At 49.7% G+C, this 20545-nt stretch overlaps 1 protein-coding gene across 9 annotated transcripts in view; it reads right to left on the bottom strand.

Moving 5' to 3' along the window:
* The window catches only part of GRAMD1B (GRAM domain containing 1B), a 260632-nt gene that overhangs the window by 168976 nt on the left and 71111 nt on the right, over positions 1-20545 (bottom strand). For 6 of the 9 annotated variants that reach the window (XM_043901613.1, XM_043901622.1, XM_043901640.1 and 3 more), the window contains one exon: positions 14771-15535. The exons of 2 other annotated variants lie outside the window; for them this stretch is intronic. In XM_043901613.1, the coding sequence (XP_043757548.1) occupies positions 14771-15144 (374 nt within the window). In that variant the 5' untranslated portion in view covers positions 15145-15535. Of the gene's footprint in view, positions 1-14770; positions 15536-20545 lie in introns of those variants that run through there. One more of the 9 variants, XM_043901534.1, reaches the window with a different exon arrangement.

Here is a 20545-nt window from a genome sequence, read left to right as displayed (position 1 = left end):
TTCATGCATTGGAGGAGGCAATGGCAACCCACTCCAGTGTTCTTGCCTGGAGAATCCCAGGGACAGGGAAGCCTGGTGGGCTGCCGTCTATGGGGTCGCACAGAGTCAGACACGACTGAAGCAACTTAGCAGCAGCAGCAGTCTCTTTTATTTTACTAGAAATGGGAATCAAGCCCTCTTGAAAAGGAAAAAAAGTCGCCATTCTGCATTTAGCTGTATTCATATATTGCATTTCTGTATTTTTTTTGTTTGTATCATAAAAAATTCACGTAATAAACAATGTTGTGATATAAAAAAATAAAAAAGAAGGGCCATGTGTATTGGCAGCCCTTTGGCTCTTGGCTTCCATTAACACTGAGAGGAGGAAAGAAGCAAAACACCAGGAGGACAACTGCTCTGGCAGCTAGCAGCTGCAGAGAGAGGCCCAGCTTCACAGCATGTCTCCCGCGGTCGCGGGAGAGGTCAGAGCAGCAGGTGCATCTGCATTCTAGAATTGAATGAAGTTGCACTATCACGGGCCCCAGCTCAACCCCATCATCTCTCTCTCCAGAGTGGGGTGGAAGACGCTCCTTTCATAGCTCCTGATTTTCCAGTTTTAGGAAACACACAGATTCTTCCCCGGTGGTCCAGTGGTTAAGATCCGCCTGCCAATGCAGGCGTCATGAGTTTGACCCCTGGTCCGGAAGGATTTCACTTGCCGTGGAGCCACCGAGCCCTTGCACCACAACTACTGAGCCGCTCACAACTACTGTGCCCAAGTGGCAACCACGGGGCCCACGTGCTGCAGCTACGGAATCCGGCGCACCCAGAGCCCGAACTCTGCAGCAAGAGGAGCTGCCGCAACGAGGAGCCCGTGCAACTAGAGAGTAGATTCTGCTTGCCGCAGCTAGGGAAAATGGAGGCAGCAATGACAACTCAGCACAGCCAAAAATAAAGAAACTAATTAAATAACAATAATAAATAAGGATCAATGTTGTTAACAAACACATTGCTTGTTAAATTAACAAACAAATTTTTAATCTGTTTATTGCCTCTCCCTCCCCTCCCTAGGATGCATACTCTGCTAGGGCAGAAACTGTTTCATTCTCTATTGTTTCTGGCGTCTAGAACAGTACTTGGCATGTCCTGTGTGTTCAATAAACACTGATTGAATTAAGTAGGGGCAAAAAAGGGGTAGACGGAAGGGTGCATCTATCACAAAATCCTTCCCTCCTGCAAGTGGAACAACTGTTGTCCCGACCTGGAATTGTCCTGAGTTGTCTTGAGTCCTCTAGGACTCAGAGAAAATTAGGAAAAGGAGTATTGTATTATCACGGCAACCACAGATCCAAAAATAAAATGAGCCTTCAAAGCTGTCACAGGTCCTCACTGGGAAAAGCCGAGTCACTATTTGTAGACTACCCGGGCCCCAGGTTGACCACAAGCCAAAACGTTGTTCCCCATGTGCCCTTGCACTCTGGAGCCTTGTTTTGGGAGAGGTCGGCCACTCTCCACCTCATGATGCCAAGTCTGTCTCCTGGAATAGAGACCACCCTTACAAGAGCAGCCGTGTCTGGTCTGTGAGCACTTACAGTCTGAGGGAAGGCACAGCACAAAGGCAAAACCGTGAAAGAAATCAACAGGCTTAAAACAGACCCACAACACGCAGTGACCCAGATTTACATAAATGGCATACGAGGGCATAATTATTCAACTTCAAGAGGACTTCTAGCTCTATAACACGATTTCCAATAGAATTTCATGAAAACCAAATTTCCTTACAGCTCTTCATCCATTTGACTATTCACTCTATAAGTATATGTTTACTGGGCTCCTACTAGGATCCATGCAAAGCGTTTAGCAGGCACTGCATAAAACAAGCACTGAACAAAATTAACTCAACCTTCACAGCTTCTGATCCAGTGAAGGATACAATGAGACCAAATAGTCACAACTTAAGAACACAGATTTGTAATAAATACCCCAGTCAGGAAATAATTCCCAGAGGAGAGGGTAACTGAGCTAAGATCCAAAGGAGAAGAAGGGCAGGACAGCCAAGCAGGTCAGTGTTACAAAGGAGGAATTTCGTGTGGAGGAACGATGTCTGTGAAGACCTGGAAATAAAAGGAAGCATCCTTGGGACTTCCTTGGTGATCCAGTGCTTAAGAATCTGCCTGGCCATGCAGGGGACAAGGATTCGATCCCTGGTCAGGGAACTAAGATCCCACATGACCTGGAGCAACTAAGCCCTTGCACTAAGCACTAAGCAACTAAGCCGTTGCACTACAACGAGAAAGTTCATATACCTCAACAAAAGATCCTGCGTGATACAACTAAGAGCCGAGGCAGCCAAATAAGTAAATTAATAATAAACAGGAGATAAAAGGAAGATCTCATCCACGGCACTGAATGGTTACTCTGGCTGGAGGCCGAGGACTGGGAGTGGCAATGAAGGAAGCAGGAGGGAGAGCAGAAGTGAAGTCATGAGGACCACTCTGGCTGCAGATGCCTGAAAAATCTATGTGAGAGACGGTGGTGGCCCAGGGAGCTCCAACGGTGGTATAGATCAGAAGACAGACTTCCTTCCAGGGAAGGAAACCTGGTGAAACTGAAGGGTACCAACCCCTACCTCAAGGGAACAGAGGGGAACTGGTTTGGAGGGAAAGATGAAGAGTTAAGTTATGGACTGCTTCGAAGAACATTCCAGTGGACATGTCCATCAGCCAGTTGGAGGGCTGAGCCTAAGGCTCAGGAAAGAAATGAGGTCTGAGATGTGTATGTGAGACTGGCCATCATGAGGGAAAAACTAAATTCAAAGGAGTGAATAAAATAGCCCAAGGAGAGTATGTAGATTTAGGAGGAGGAAAGAAGCAGAAGAATGAGGGGAGATAGAGGAGAAATAAACCGAGATTCAAAACCTCAAGCAGACCAACACTGAGGAGACAAGACAGCCAAGACCAGACACAAATTATAAAATCGTAAACTCATTTTCAGCACTTATTAATAGATCAGAAAAGTGACATCTCATCAAAGAAACAACAAACCACTGTTCCAGCTTACCCTAACCAGAGGAGCAGACTCAGAAGCCTCACAGACCACCAAAGAAATCTCTGTTATTAACTAATGACAAAAACAGCAACCATGATCCTTCAGACACATGTACTTAATTCTGTCTCATAAGATGAAGAAGAAACACATGCTCCATATTACGAACAAGGAAAGACACTGAGGCCCAGAGAGACTGAGTAACCTGTCTAGGCTCACACAGTAAAAAAACAAAAATAAAAGCAGAGCCTCCACCTGCATGGTGCCTCAGACAATCCCTTGGACTGATGCAAGCGAGGGCAGTCGTCTAGGACAAACCATCATGCTGCCCCTAACAACAGACGAGGCCAGCCAGAGCTTCCTGGATTCACTGATGAAAATATGGCTCCAACCGGAGCAAAGATGAGCTCCTTGGGACATGGAGTGGGGGGAACACACAGTAAGGTTGCAGGAGATTTCTACCCTAGAGCTATCTCTGCCACTTACCAGCCTCCTGGCCTTGGACTTTCCCAGTCTGCTCAAAGTTGAAATGACTGGAGACTTCCCTGATGGCCCAGTGGTTAAGAATCCGCTTTGCAATGCAGAAGATAAGGGTTCGATCCCTGGTGGGGGAACTAAGATCCCACATGCCACAAGGCAACTACTGAGCCCATGAACTCTGGAGTCCATGTGCCACAACTACTGAGCCTGTGCACTGCAACAAAATATCCTGCATGACTCAACAAAGATTCCAAGTGTTACAGCTAAGATCTGATGCAACCATGTAAGTAAATAAATATTTTTTAAAAAATAGATAAAATGACTGAACAAATCCCACCCACCATGAAGACTAGATTCTTTGACAGAGAAGGAGAACCACAGCTGCAGGTACTAATAGGTGGCAGCTGAGAAAAGTCTAAGCAGGAGTGAAATCTAGGTCCCAGGACCCTCCTCCCTTATCCCTCCCAGCAAATCTTTTCCTCAGACCTACTTTTCATGTTTTAGTCAGAATTCCATATCCTACTGAAATTACTTTTTGCACATTGGTTTCCCCGCAAAGGCTACGAACTCCTCAAGGAAGGGCCACGTGTCTCCATCTTTGTGCCCCAAGAATACAGGACGGCAGCTGATTCTCTGCACGTGTCCAAAAGTGTTTGTTGAACTTGAGAATTACTTCTCCTGAATTATCTAGTTTTTCAGCCTGAACTCCTGAACTCTCTGGTGTCGACAAACAGAGGCATCTTGGGAAGCAGTCCAGGCATGGAGTAGGCACTTCAGAGGACTGTCCAGTGTTCCTAAGAACTTTCTGAATGGGTGGGCCACTTCCTGCCTGTTCCATTTGATTCTGGCTCTGCTTTTAACACATGTGGCCATTAGTCCCCCCACTGCACCTGCAGGGTTTCACAGCCCCCACTGGAGAATCAGTGAGGACCAAGTCTTTGGTAGTGTAAACCAAGCTTCTCTTAGAATCTGCAAGCAACAGCCCGAGTCGCTAATAATAAATCTCTGAAAGAATATTCTCAAAGGACACTGACCAGATAGTCTTCTCAGCTTCCCTGAGGACAAAACAAGAGAGAACGTGTTTGGATTATACCATGGAGGATTTCAGTTAGATCTCGGCCTCGAAAACACAGAAAGAAGTAACCAAGAGAGGACAGATGTACAATCCTCTTTCCTGGAGCTAATTTTTTTTTTTTTTTTTATGGAATCTTCACATGTCAGGAAGACGTGCTTCACTGCAGACGCAGGGAAAACGCATGGTATCACCCAAGCTAAGGGCAAACTGTTCTCTGGAGAAGCTCCACCCTGTTCAGAGTAACCTTTATTACTGCCGTTCCATCTAATCTTGAGAATCAACAGAAAGGTCAGGAAGAGCTCTGGAGTACAATGACCCAGCTGGGAGACAAATGGTTGCCGGACCAAGGCGGATTGCTCGGAGGGGTCAGACTGGCACTCACACCAAGCCTGGGTCATGAAGAACAGGAGGACGAGATTAAACAGCATCTTTTTGATGAGAGGGCTCACATCCCCTTACTTCGGAGAAATATCTCATCCTGATGATACTTCCAGAAACAAATGCTTCAGAAATTCTTCTTTTTCCTTATTTCACAGACTTACTTGTCCTTGACCTATGGGTTTATCTTCTTCCTTAACCTCCCACCAGTACAAGATACAGAAGAGCTGGTGAAAAAGAAAAGCCTCTCAGTTAAAAAGAAACTCTGAGAACTTCCCTGGTGGTCCAGCAGTTGGGAATCCACCTTCCAACGCAGGAGATATGGGTTCGATCCCTGGTCGGGGAACTAAGATCCCTCGTGCCTTGGGGCAGCTGAGCACACGAGCCACAGTGAAGAGACCACGTGCCACAACAAGGACCCAGCACAGTCAAGGATAAAATAAATAAAATAAAATAAAATAAAAAAAAGAAACTATGAATGAGAGAAAATACTGGGAAATAATACACCAAGCATGCTACCACTGGTTGCTTTAGCATAGTATTAATAAAATGATGAGCTCCTTTCCTTTTCCCTACTATCCAAAAGTTTTATATTAACTAGCTATTTGACTACACACAACAATCACTAACTTTTCTTCTTTCAATCTTTTGGCCAAACCATGGGGCATATGGGATATTAGTTCCTCCATGCATTGGGAGCATGAAGTCTTAACCACTGGACCACCAGGGAAATCCCTCGTTGAGTTTTATATTTAATTCACTTAATTTTGGTTGTGCTGGGTCTTCGTTGCAGCGCGAGGGCTTCTCATTGCAGTGGCTCGTTTCTAGAGCACATGGGCTTCAGCAGCGGTGGCGCACAGCCGCCCCACGGCTTGTGGAATCTTCCTGGACCAGGGCTTGAACCTGTGCCTCCTGCGTTGGCAGATTCTCAGCCACTGAACCACCAGGAAAGTCCCTAAATGACTTTAATAATGTAAAAATTCCTTTTAAGACAACAAGCTGTTAAGAGGCTTAGATTCAAAAATGTATTGCTAAACTAACCGTCAGTTGTCTTTCTGTATTTCCCAAGTTGCTGGAACAAACAATAAAGGGTTAACACACTCACCCCTGCCCAAATGGGGCCCCAAGGCAAATTATTTCTGCATAGTGGCAAAAGAAAAGGGAAAAACCAAGTAGGTTGTGGATTATTTTCTTCAGCCCCCTCATTTCCTGACTAAACCTGTGAAACAGAAAGAGAAAGACCAAGAAATCTCTGTGGTCAGACCATGGAGGAAGGAGGCACCAGGCTGGAAGAAGGTCCAGAGATGTGACAGATAGAAAGCAGCCCAAACTTGAGAAGTTAAAGTCAGAGGCCTGAGTTCCAGGCTGTAACCCAGATCTGCCACTGAGATGTGCCTAATCACCAGATTTCTTTATCTCATCTACAAAATCAGGGTGGAAAACCACGTTAGAGTCCGCGCAAAGGACGCAGAAGAAAGCGCTTCACAACCATCTGACCCAAAAGATGTATCAGGGCCTCAAATGAAAAAGCCATGTGTTTCCTCCCTCTCCTCTTCACCACTGGTCATAGTGAAGGCATAGCCGCATCTTCCTGGCGATGATTTTGATCAGATTATCGAAATCGAAAATTCGGACACAGGGTCTGAAAACAGGGGGGAATATTTGACACCAGGACTTTCTTTTTTTCAAAATTTTTATCTATTTACTTTTGGCCGTGCTAGGTCTTAGCTGCTGCATGGGCTTTTCTCTTTGCGACAAGCAGGGGCTTGCAGTGCGTGGGCTTCTCATCTCGGGGGCTCCTTTAGTTGCGGGGCAGGAGCTCTGGGGCACTCGGGCTTCAGCAGGAGCTGCTCCTGGGCTCCAGAGCACAGGCTCAAGAGCTGTGGCGCCCAGGCTTAGTTGCTCTGAGGCATGTGGGATCTTCCTGGACCGGGGATCGAACCCATGTCTCCTGGATGGGCAGGCAGACTCTTCACCACTGGGCCACCAGGACTTCCTCCAGGAAGTGGCATGCAGCTGTCCACTCTGTGTCCAAGTGGACGGGGTGGGGGTGTGGGCGGGCCAGGCCTGCATCTCTGTGCACCAGCTTGAAGCCTCTCCCATCCTGCCTTCCTTCCACATTTGATCTTCCACCCTGCATCCTTCATCCCTGAGAACCCTCACCATCTCCTCTGAGAGAAGTAAGGTTCCTCAGACTCCAAAGTCACAGGATGAGGGCTCATTAACCTCCTCCCATGCTGAAAAGCATCTCTCTTCACATGAGGTACCAACCACCCCTTGGCAAGTCACCACACTGATCTGGGCTTCAGAGGGAAGAACCCCAAGAGGGCTGTGGCTCCAGGAAAAGCCTGCAGAGATCGTAAAGCTCTGGTACACACTCGGGCCAGCTTGGCCCTGTATCTGAACACCTGCTTCAGGGCCCAGTGGTTCACTCATTGGAGTCAGGAAGGAAATTCCCCACTGGCAGCTCTGCCCTTCAAGTGCCTTAAGGAAAACTCCAGAGTTACCCTAGAAGCAATGATCAGAGACCAGCATAGCAACTGCTGTTGCTGGGAGAGACTAACCAAGCCAGGCAGAATTATCACCTGTTAGTCTACCCCATGGAAATCCCAGTCTCTCGCCTTATATGGAACTGGCACCCCTTGAGTGTATAACCACCACGGAAACTCTCAAGATATCAACTGCCGTGGAGGAAACTGGCCAGTGTGAATCAGCCCACAAGGCTTAGATCTACCGTCTCAGTTTCTGCTGAATCCGGAAACCACATCTACAGCCCAAGGCCGGCTGTTTCTCACGGAGCAGTTCACCTACACCAGGTAGCAGCACCCTCACACACCCCCATGCTGACCTCCGATCCCTGGCCCCTACACACGTCTCAGCATCCTTTCCATCCTTCAAACCTCCTTCCCACTTCCCCCTCCATGTGATGTGCGTGTGTGCCTGATAAGTCGCTTCAGTTGTGTTGATTCTTTGCGACCCCAGGGCTGTAGCCCTCCAGGCTCCTCTGTCCACAGGATTCTCTAGGCAAGAATACTGGAGTGGGCTGCCATGCTCTCCTCCAGGGGATATTTCCTGACTCAGGGATCGAACACATGTCTCCTGCATCTCCTGCTTTGCAGGTGGATTCTTTACCATTGAGCCACCAGGGAAACCCCCTCCACGTGGATGGGATCTCAAATAGGCAAGGGCCAACCATTCCCAGGCCCTGGGGAGATGGTGCTGTGTAGCTGCGAAGAGCGTGGGTCTCTGGAATTAGAACATGACTCATATCTCACCCCTGCTTGTGTGTGACCAGAGCAAACTCTCTGAACTTCAGGTTCCTTGGCTGTAAAACCCACCTGGGGCTTTGTTGGGAGGATTAAATGCATATTTAAGGCGCTTAGCAGAGAGTAAGATGCAGTCCCCGCCCTCAAGGAATTAAGGGTCTGGGTGAGGTTTAGTTTAACCTTATCCAGCACCAATTACTTTATTTAATCTGCTGACAAATCACAGGTCTCCTCTTTGATGCTCTGTGCGAAGAAAGACATGAATTCTCTCCTTCTCACACTCTCTGTGCTTCTCCCATATGGCGGGGTCCTCACCGAGGTGATGGGTGTGGCATCTGGATGCACTCATCAGATTGCTCCCTGGAAATTGAGCTGAAACTGGAAGGAAGACTCCCTCCGAAGGTCAGGGGAAGGGGATGAAGACTCAAGATGAATAAACCAAGGAGAAACTTCCCAGGTGGTCCAACGGCCGGGACTCCACGCTCCCAATGCAGGGGGCCCAGGTGCAAGAGTCCACACGCCACAACTAAGACCCGACGGAGCCAAATAAATAAATGAATGTTTTAAAACAGACACATTAATAAATACACCAGTGATGGGTAATCATTACCTACACACATGCATGTCAGGTAGGCTGGCACCAGACAGATAACCAGGCCCACCAGGCCTGCAGAGTCAGTGAGAGGTAACTGAGATCAGACATGCAGCGGGGCAGAAGACGACAGGGTCACTATGTCACAGAGAAGAGGGGACAGAAATGCCAGGGGAAAGCGGTGCAAGAGGTAGTACTAAGGAGGGTGTCCTGGGGAGACAGAGAGATGCTCTGTGTCCCCCAGAAAGACAGCCCAAAGTCAGCCAGCCACACCTACTCACCCGCTCCTTGTCACTCTCCCACCCCTCTCCGCAGAATGACGCCAGGATGCCGTCAGAAAAGTTTTATTTCTGTCCAATTCTGACCTCTTGCTGTATTCCAGCAGGTGAGAGGGACTCTGGTGCTCAATTTGGGCTTTTTTGGGTTTTTTTGTATTTAATTTATTAACTGCGCTGGATCTTCTTTGCTGCTCTTGGGCTTTCTCTAGTTGCGGCGAGCGGGGCTTACTGTTTATTGTGGTCCCTGGGCTCTTCAGCGCAGGCTCAGCAGTTGTGGTGCATGGGCAGAGTTGTTCTGGGGCATGTGGGATCTTCCCAGACCAGGGATTGAACCTGTGTCCCCTTCGTTGACAGGTGGATTCTTATCCACTTCGCCAGCAGAGAGATCTCTCAATTTGGGTTTTAAACAATCACCACAACCAGTTATGGCCAAGGGATCTGGGGAGACATGCAGGTACTCATTCTAAGAGCTTTCCCCATCAACTTCACACTTCATTATTCACAGTGCTCGGAAGGCAACATGGCCAGCAAAAAATTGTGCCACCTTATGCCAAACAGTGGCCAAGATGACAATCCCCAGCTGTAACAGTAACTGCCGGAAGAGTTGTGCAAGGCTCCAGCCTACACCTCACACTCGGTTCACACAGAACAGCAAGAATTCACTGCCTCCGATACCACTCTGCTCATGTCTCTCCCAGGTTCCAGAACCTACAATGGCTCGAGTTGAATCCTCTCTGCAGACAAAGCACACTGTCCATAGGATCTCAATACATCTTTGTTGACTGACTGATTAATTGAAATTCAAACTCTTCAGCACACATCATAGTCTGTCAGCCCATCACATCACTACCCTCATTTTCCCATATCCCTCATCAAGACCATCCCCATCTTCAAGCCAACACATCCAAACTGTCTTCACTAAGAGGCATCTGGTTCCCATTCAAAACTCAGCTCCCCATAGAAAAGATTTGTGATTGCTTAGTCTGGAGGGAAGAGAATGGAGGACAAGGGGATTGAAGGTGATATATAAAGGGTATGGGTTTCTTTTCAAGGTCATTAAAATGTTCTAAAATTGGAGTGATGACTGCACATATTTGTAAACATACTAAAATATACACTGAATTGTATATTTTATACACTGAATTGTATATATACTGACCAAAATGTATGGCATGTAGATTATGTGTGTGCCAAGTCACTTCAGTTGTGTCTGACTCTTTGCAACCACATGGACTATAGCCCCCAGGCTCCGCCGTCTATGGGTTCTCCAGGCAAGAATACTTCTCCAGGGGATCTTCTCCACCCAGGGATCAAACCAGAGTCTCTTACGTCTCTTGCATTGGCAGGCAGGTTCTTTACCACTAGGATACCTGGGAAGATTACGTCTCAATAAAACTATTATACAGCAAAAAAACTCAGTTCTGGACTCATCTCCTGCAGGATATTATAATGAAAGGATACTTTCATTATAAAGAGTAGAGTAAAAGTAATCATTCATTCACTCGTTATTAATTTATCCATCAATGAACATGTATTGATCATAACAAAAGGCAAGTACAGTGCTAGACAGTGAAAATACAAAGATGAACCAGAAAAAATCAGACTTGGAGTACTCCAAGGTCCTTGCTAACTTCATCATTTTCTCTACTTCTATCTTCCCCAGGTTAAGGAGAGGAAAGAGGTCTCCTGATTATATTTTTATCTCTGTGCAGTTAAAACCCCAAAGCTGGGACTTCCCTGGCGGACCAGTGGTTAAGAATCTGCCTTCCAAAGCAGGGGACGTGGATTCAACCCCCGGTCAGGGAACCAAGATCCCGCATGCTGCAAGGGAACTAAGCCCATGCGCTCTGGAGCCTGTGTGCTACAACTAGAGAAGTCCAGTGTGGCCAAAAAAAATAAAAAATCCACAAGTCGAGGCCCTCTCAGCCCCGTGCCCTCTACCATATGGGATAGAATGGCATCGAAGGCCTGAAAAGGGTCTTTTCTTTGCTGTGGAGAGGTAGACCTGGGGTGCAGATCACGAAAAGGAAGGATGCCCTGCAGGGCGTGCTGTGCTCACCCCCTTATCCGAGCCAGAGCTGGGCCACTTCCCCATCAGCATCCCCGAATCCTGTAACATGTGAGGAGCCCCAGGTTGCCGCTCCAGGACATGTGGGGATGTAACCTATACTCTCATGCACACATCCCCTCCATGTAAGCCACAAGCAAGAGGACAATACTCCCTCCCCCTTGCACAGCAAAGGGACGTTTACAAAACATGTCCATACAGATCACTCTTGAGACCTGCCATTAATCCACAGATAGAGAAGATGAAAGGAGTTGTGCAGGTTCCACAGCTAAGAAAGGACAGAACTTAAATTTAAACCCAGGTCTCCTGACATGGGGCTTCCCTGGTGGCTCAGATGGTAAAGAATCTGCGTGCAATGTGGGAGACCCGGCCTTGAGCTAAGCTGGGAAGATTCCCTGGAGAAGGGAAAGGCATCCCACTTTAGTATTCTTGCCTGGAGAACCCCAAGGACAGAGGAGCCTGACGGGCTACAGTCCATGGAGTCACAAAGAGTCAGACACGACTGAGCGACAAACACTTCACTTTTTCCTGGTATGAGATCCAACGCTCTTTGGGCCCTATTGCCTCTAAACGCCAGTTCCTCCTCAGCGAACCATCCTAGCCATCTACAATCACTCATTCACTTAACTGCTTTTCTTTCCCAGAAACCTTCTAATTCCAAGGCCTAAAATGGATGGGCTTTTGTTTTAGCCACAATCGAGACAGATTCCAACAGGAGGCACTTCCGGAGTCTGACAAATCTAGGCTTGAATCCAGAGATTGCCTTTTTCTACATATATACCAACATTCTTCTAACCCAACAAGTCACCACAGAAAACAACTGCCAGTTTTTAAACTATTCCTAGAAGGTGAAAAACCCTTCCTGTTTTAAAAGTATATTCCCTGGGACTTCCCGGTGGTCCAGTGGCTAAGACTCCACGCTTCAAATGAAGGGGTCCAGGGTTCAAATCCTGGTCAGGGAACTGGATCCCAGAACTGGATCTTGTGACACAACAAGAGTTGGGATGCTGCAACTAAAGACCCCACATCTCACATCAAAGATTGAGGATCCCGCATGCTAAAGCCAAGACCTGGTGCACTCAAATAAATAAATACTTTTTTAAATAAATAAATAAAAGTTTGTTCCCTGCTCCAACAAAAATGAAGATTCCACTGAACCTTTTTTTTGGGGGGTCAGGGGCAGGCTGTGCTTTGGGGCTTGGAGGATCTTAGTTCCCTGACCAGGGATCAAACCTGCACCCTCTGCAGTGAAATCGCTGAACTGCCAGGAAATTCCCTGCACTGCACCTTCAGACAACTCTCAGAACCAAGACAGATCTTCCTAAATCTAACCAAATCCACCCTATCCCCACCCTGACTACCAATGGAAGACTCTCCTCAGTATACATGGCAGAATCTCAGGGTCAAAACAGGGCCTCCTTTAGGGTCTCTCACATTTGAGGGGAAGCTGACAAACCGGGATGAACTATTTAAGTTCAAGATTAGCTCCCATCAGGCTTCCCTGCTGGCTCAGCGACAGAGAATCTGCCCGCAAAATGCAGGAGGTACTGGTTTGATCCCTGATCGGGGAAAGGTCCCAAATGCTGTGGAGCAACTAAGCCCATGTGCCACAACTACTGAGCCTGTGCTCTGGAGCCCGGGAGCCGCAACTACGAAAGCCTACACGCCCTAGCGCCTGTGCTCTGCAATGAGAAGCCCGCACACCACAACTAGAGTAGGCCCCTGCTCACTGCAACTAGGGAAAAGCCCACACAGCCGTGAAGATCCAGCACAGCCAAAAATAAATAAATAAACAAACAAAATTACAATTTTTTTAAGTCCAGCCTTAATCCTTTTAAATAGAAAAAATTTAAAAATTAGCTCCCACCAAGTTTGTCCCATTTCCCTCCACTCTCTGGGAAAGGCGGCAGGATGATGGACAAGTACAGAAAGAACTGTTATCCTCAGGTTCCCAAAAAGCCCCAGAACGAAGCTTTACATCTTCGCCTGCAGAGATAACCACATCCAGTCATTACAACCAAAAAAAGAAAAAGAGAGCCTGGCAGGCTGAGAATGCTCATCATCCATATAACCCGGCCCAATTTCTCAGCGTCCTCTCAAAGACGCACCTCATCCTGTTCTTATGTTCGTAGGTACTGTTCCCCTTTCCTGATCTCACGTCCCTCAGATCATACTCTTTCTGCTGTTTTCTACTACCTGTCTGCACATGTCATGGTTTGAGCCTCTTCCTTCCAGAAGTCTTCCTCCTCTCTTTGCTGCATGGTCAGTACCACATGGCATGTGTGCGTGCTCTGTTGCTAAGTCATGTCTGACCATTTGAGACCCCACAGACTGTGGTCTACCAGGCTCCTCTGTCCATGGGATTTCTCAGGCAAGAACACTGGAATATGTTGCCATTTCCCTCTCCAGGGGATCCCTCAGATGTAGGGATTGAACCCTTCTGTCCTGCGTCTCCTGCACTGCCTGGCTGATTCTTTACCACTGCACCACCTGGGAAGCCTCCACCACATGACTTCTAAAGATTCCATCTCCTCAATACCAGGGAAACTCACATGCCTGAATTTCTTATCCAAGTCTCCTCCCATCCTCCTTCTTAACTACCACATCCCCACCCTCTACCCAGCCCCCCACCTCCTGCCTCCTGGCCACAGCACCATCAGCTAGCATCAGACAACTCCTAAGAACATTCAGTCAATACTTGTTGAACTGAAATGAATGGAATTGAGGAGACTGGGAGGAGGTATCCAGGAAAAGGTGGCCAATCGCTCAGCTGACTCACACAAAGGCACAGAACATCGTTAAGATACAGGGCCTTAGAGTCTGAGAGTGAATGAGCAGGGTACAAGATATCAATGAGCCAGTAAGGACAGCCCCCTGTCCTCCACCAGGCACCCGGCTTGGCTCAAACCTAACTCCCTTCTCCCCCCAAGGCTGTGTGGAGCTGCCCTACCTGGCTTTTATACAAATTCTCCGCCTAGGGAAAGCTAACTTCCCAACTACTCAGACGCCACATCTAACCAGGCAAAGAGTAGCCGGCACACACTACAATGGTGTGGACCCGGCCTAGGTGTTTAAAGATTCTCTGTGGTAGGAATCCAGACTCACTCAATGTGAATACACCTCCTCTACACGTGGGGGGCCAGGAAAAACCACCTGGGGTGGCCAAAAATAAAATAATCAACATTAAAATGGAGCTTAGAAACTGAAGTCTGAGTGGAGGAACCACTTAATTTCTCTTGCCTTCTTACGATCTCCCTCAGTGTTCTGTGGGGATTAAATGTGAAGTGCGCATCCTACTGACCCGAGTTTCCTAAGGGTTCAGTAAACACTAGCTGCTATGGTTTTTACTACTCATGTTGCTGTGAGGATCCGATGGGTTGGAACGCAGCGTGAAGCCCCGTGTACACGTGTACTGTAAAGTCACCGGGCCCCACCTGGGCTGGGAAGATGGGTGACACGTGGGCAAGCCGTCCACTCGGGCGGAGGGCTCCTGCAATCCTCCGCGAAGTTTCCCGGGTGCCCTGGGACCTCCCGCTTCCCCCCACCGCGGCGGCTCTGGGGAGGCCGGAGGAAGAAAGGGGAAGAAGGCGGGAACAGGACGGCACGTACCTGCTTTCGCTGCACTCCTTCCGCTCCCTCACCCGCAGCCACTTGCGCAGGAGGAAGCGTTTGCGGCGTGGGGAAGCGCTGGGCGTGGAGCAGTTGGACCACGGGGTGTCCTCGTCGCTGGAGGGCGTGATCTCGATGGATGGCAGCTGCAGGAACTCCTTGCCTGGCGCCAAGACGCCGGGCAGGTCCCCGCTCAGCCCGGCCTCCAGGGTCGGCTCCTGAACGTTCTTGGTGCGGCGCATCTTGAAGCGCCGGCGGCGAAGCGTGGGGGTCGACGAGCTGGACCAGACCGGGCTGCCCTCGGGCGCGCCCCGCGGCTCGGGCACCTGCAGGGCGGGCGGCTGCAGACTCTCCATCATGTTGGCCGCCGGCATGGGACCCGCTGCCTCCGCGCTGCCCCGGCGACTCGCCGCCCGCTGGCCCGGCTCCCCGGCCCTCGCCCGCGGCGCCTGGTCTCTCACGTTAGGAAACGCTCGCCGCTCGAGCCGCGAGCGGAGCCAGCTCGTCCCCCGGAGCGCCGCGCGGGAGAAGGGGGCGCGGGGGCTGGAGGCGCGGCCGCCCGGATTCGAACTCGGCTGCCCGCCGCCGCCCGGCCGCCCTCTCCGGGGCTCCCCTCGCGCGCCCGCTTGTTTTCCTTCGGCGGCGCTCCCTCGCCGGCTGGCGGCAGTGCCCGAGCGGGACTCGGCGGCCCGCGCCCCCGGGGGAGGCTCGGCAAACTCTCAGGGGTTTGCGTTCGGCGGACTAGGCTGGGGAGCCGGCTTGGCGCTGCAGGGAGGCAGAGAGCGGGAGGAAGAGGCAGAGGGAGGAGGAAGACGGGGAGAGAGAGAGAGAGGAAGCAGACGCTGGATAAAAACAAAAGAGGAGGAGCAGGGGGCGAGGAGCGGGCCAGGGGGCGGGGGTCACGTCTGTCCAGAGGGGCGTGCACGGGCGGCGACAGCTAGTGTAACTGTACCCGGGATCCCTGGGGAGGGACTCTACCTTCGAGTCCCGGCTGCTCCAATCAGCCTAATGAAACAGGATCACGGCCCAAACTTTCTCAAAGCGACGATTGGCCAGGCAGCTCTCATTAGTCTTAACTCCCTGCTTTTTCCAGGAGGGGGAGGGGGAGGGGGAGGGGCAGGGTGGTGGGGGGTAGGGGGGAGAACCCGAGGAATTCAGTCGGGAATCGCCAGGGCCACCCAAGGATACAGAGTTGAGGCGGGGAAACTAGGGGACTCTTCGGGCCAGATCTCCTCTTCTGAGAAAGGTGCTTTCTTTGAATCACTTGGGGGTGCGGGTGGGGGCACAGGAAGCCCGGGACACAGTCAGAGCGGGGTCAGTAAGGTTCCTAGAGGCTGCTTCCAAAATGGCAAGCTGAGAAGAGAGGACAGCTCTGTGGAAGAAGCTGAGGACAGCAGACATGACATATGAAGGAAGGACAGACAACAGGACCTGAGAGACACCAGGCACAATGGGACCAGTCAGGAAAAGGGGGGTGGTCTCTACATCTTGAGTGACCCCCCCATATCAGAGCTCCATCCCATGCACAGAATAAAATTAGAGGAAGGTGAGCGGGAAGCAAAGGGTGTCCCAGGGAATTGAGGGTACTCCCTTCACATTAATGGGGGTTGGGTCAATTCTGCTTCCACTCGCATGGACTGGGTCACAAAACATCTATATGTCCCCAGGTCATGGAACCTAGAAAGTCTGGGTCAGTCCTGTAGTTCCGAAGCTGTGCTGAACCCCTCACTCTCCAGACCCAGGTTCTACCCTGAGACTGGCCCTAGAACTGATCCACCTTACTGGGGAGTCCTCTGTCAAGATTGAGTCTAAAGAGCCCAGCTCCTCTAGCAAAGAAGTTAACACCCACCCTCCCTCTCAGCCCAGCCCATCTGCCTCTCCAGTAAGTCTTACATGTAAGAACCAAAGTAGAGATGTGTGTATGTGTATGCTCAGTTACTTAGTCATGTCTGACTCTGTGTGACCCCATGGACTGTAGCCCACTAGGCTCCTCTGTCCATGGGACTTCCCAGGCAAGAATACTGGAGTGGGTTGCCATTTCCTCCTCCAGGGGATCTTCCCAACCCAGGGACGGAACCCATGTCTCCTGTGTCTCCTGCACTGGCAGGTGGATCCTTTACCACTGAGCCACTGGGAAAGCCCCAAGTAGAGATGGGAGCTTTCGGACAGACCAGGAGGAACACAAATAATGCACCTTTAAGTCCAAGATGCGGTTCACCTTGTCCTCTCTGCCCTTTCAATGAGTCCAGGAGGGAACCGATGCCTTATTTCTGTGCCAGGATGAAGGTCACAAAAGCATGTCACAAATGTCCTAAAGCTGAGGTGAAACCACACTCCTAAAGACCACCAGAGCTCACTGCAAGAAAACACATCCCTTCAGTTCGTGTGACAGCTGGCCCTGGGTCCACCATGCCCTGCAGTGACATCTGGGGAGGGGTCATGGCTCAAGGCATCCTGACATTGCACAACCTCCCCAAGGCCAGGAATCTGGGGGAAGTACATTTTGCTTGGGGCGAGAGAGACCGTAGCCAAAAAAACTAGAGCCAGTTGTTAAATCGCTAAGTTGTGTCCAACTCTTTGCGACCCCATGGACTGCAGCATGCCAAGTTTCTCTGTCCACTGTCTCCCGGAGTTGGCTCAAGTTCATGTTCATTCAGTTGACGATGCCATCCAACCATCTCATCCTCTGTTGTTCTTGTCTCCTCCTGCCTTCAACCTTTCCCAGCGTCAGGATCTTTTCCAATTCCTGGCCAGAGCCAGACCACCCATAAACGTCTCCCTGGAAGAGTGGCCTGTCTTGTTTCTGACTCTTTTCCATATCCAGTCACTGGCTCTCTCAAGGGGGCTCAGTATCACTCTATTTTCACTCCTGGATGTGTCACGGAAAGGAGAAACCCCTTGCCATCAGGTGTCAGGCTGGGCAAGCAGCCGGACACTGCATCCGGCTCTGGGAATGCCAAGGAGGCCGGGCTGTCACTCCACTCTTCAGGCTCCGGAACTAAGCCATGGAGTTGCTCACTGCCTTGGATTTCCTCCAAGGAGCGGCGCTCTGCCGGAGATCTGATAACTTCTCGGTTCAAGGAACCTGCTTGTTGAGGGGCTGTTGAAGTCAGAGAGCAGGGTCTGGGGTGTTAAGGGGGCAACAGGAGGGTGAGTCACTACCATTTACCAGGAAGCCACAAAACAAGACAAGACAAAACAGCAGGGGCCACAGACAGGCGCCCAAAGAGCCCATGGGTACTTGGGGGAAAGGGAGATTCGCCAAGAAGGGCAGCCTTCTTTGACGTTGACCTGAGCCCTCTGAATTTAAATGTATGCCTCTTAAAAGGAAGAAAACTCAGCAGTTTCCTCTTCCCACACACCTCAGCCACTTTCCCACCCACGAGAGATTCTGGATCTAAAATCTAAACTCCTGTGAGATTTAATTCAAGCCTTGTGCCCAGCAGTCCCTGAGAATGATCACTTACGTCTCTTCTGGCCTGAGGGAAAACCTCCTCCACACTCAATCTGCGAGGGTTTCACATGGCTGGAAAGCAGATACGTGAAGCCCTCGACCACTGCCTTGGCTCACCTCCACCTGCACTCTTGGCTTCAAGAAAAGAAAGCACTCATCACCCAATGAAGCCCTATTTTTTTAGGTCCAATAGTTAAGCCTTCGCCTTCTAATGCTGGAGGTGAGGGTTCGATCCTTGGTGGGGGAGCTAGGATCTCACATGCCTGCGGCCAAAACTACCGAAACATACAACAGAAGCAGTATTGTAACGAAGTCAATAAAGACTTTAAAAATGGTCCACATCTAAAAAGTAAAAATTTAAAAAAAACTTTTCTCAAAACACATCCACCAGAAACTAACACAATACTGTAAATCAACTCTACCTGCTAAGTCGCTTCAGTCATGTTCGACTCCGTGCGACCCTATGGACGGTAATCCTCCAAGCTCCTCTGTCCGTGGGATGCTCCAGGCAAGAATACTGGAGTGGGTTGCCATGCCCTCCTCCAGGGGATCTTCCCGGCCCAGAGATGGAACCCATGTCTCTTACGTCTCCTGCACTGGCAGGCGGGTTCTTTACCACTATTGCCACCTAGGAAGCCCCAAAATCAAATCTCCTTCAATTAAAAAAAAAAAAAATTTTTTAAAAACACACTCCTCATTCCATCACCCTCAGCTGTTTACTTGTCCCTATCAAGTAAGATGATAAATGGGATATTGGTTTGAAAATGAAATGCCCCCCAGCTACCAGTCATCATTACAGTGAAAACTCTAGGCACATTAAGGGAAGAATTAAGTTTGTCCTTCTTTGGATTCTGTCCAGTGTCCTGTGTGTTCTGTTTGTAGAGTAACCTTTACACTTTCATAAAGAGCTTTCATACATAATATTTTATCTTCCAGTGACCCTAGCAGATGTTATTACCTTCATTTTGTAATTTATTGAAGTGAGACACAGAAAGAGATCCAAGGTTGCAGATAAAAACACAATAACCGATCCATGACAAAGCCCGAACTTGAGCCAGGGTCATCTGAAGCTAGTTAGAGGCCACCCAAATCTCATCAAATGCATCAGCTCTGGACATCAGGTCCCTTGGGAGCAACATAATTTTACCAGCCCCGATCTTAGTTGGATATATCACTAAACGACATGAAGCCATTCAGTTCCAACCGTTATTTTACAAGTGAGGAAATGGAAATACAAAGTTTTGAAAAACAATTTCTCAGAGGAGCTGGGGTCAGGGGGTCAGCACTAAAGAGCTTCAGTCACTGCATTTTTCTCCAAGTCCCCCCTCCCCACCCCACCCCACCCCACCCCACCCCTCCCCTCATCACTTCTCTCCTATATTTGGCTCTCAGCTGGCTCAGAGGTGCCCTCACCTCCGGCCCTCCAGACAGGTGGTGCCGGAACACCCAGGCTTCCCTTCCCCCAGCTCACAGCCGGGCCTCTGACTTTAATGAAAGGAGCTCGTATTACCAAGCAACTGTTGTTTATTCTCAACTGTTCAGGCTCCCTTTTCCTGCAGACACAAGACACCCAACACCTGTCTTATTACTTTGGGAGACCCACAAACTCCAGAGTCCATTATTGAGCAGGAAACTTCCAGGAGGGAACTTAACTGAAACATAGCAGCTATGAAGCTAGATTCCTCCAGGATGCACATCCAGGTGAGTGGGGAATGGAAGGAGCAGGCCCCCACAGACCCACATCCCTCCAGCCCCAAGGATGCCAAGGGCAGGCAACTCCCAAGGGCACGTACAGGTGTGTCCCCTCCAACACGGCTGCCACAAAACAGTCAGTCCCCGCCCTCAAGGAGAGGACACAGAATCTCCCGCACGGCATCAGAGTAGCCAGACCCAAGGGCTCCCATGGAGTGGAGAAAGAAGCAGGAAGTGGGCATTCACGAAGAGGAACTTGCTGCCATCAGAGAAACTGGAAATTCTGATAGAACTGTGGATGAGGCTGTGAGAGCAGGGTAATGAACTGTCTTCAAATACAAAATGAAGCACGGCTGAGTGGGACACGGAAACTCTCCTTCTGTTACCGAGCAAGCAAAAATGAGCTTGGGACTTTCCCTGTGGCTCCAGCGGCTAAGACCCTGTGCTCCCATGGCAGAGGCCTGGGTTCAGTCCCTGGTCAGGGAACTAGATCCCACACGCCACAACTAAGAGTTCACATGCCACAACTAAAGATCCGACATGCCGAAACTAAGAAATCACATAAATAAACGAAGGAGACTACGCGCTTGTGTAGCACTCAGGGTGGGAGATTCACGTTCAATGATAAA

The sequence above is a fragment of the Cervus elaphus genome, chromosome 1 (assembly GCF_910594005.1).
Source record: "Cervus elaphus chromosome 1, mCerEla1.1, whole genome shotgun sequence".
Lineage (NCBI taxonomy): Eukaryota > Metazoa > Chordata > Mammalia > Artiodactyla > Cervidae > Cervus > Cervus elaphus.
The sequence above is the reverse complement of the archived record's forward strand: the minus strand, read 5'-3'. Positions and strand labels throughout refer to the sequence as shown.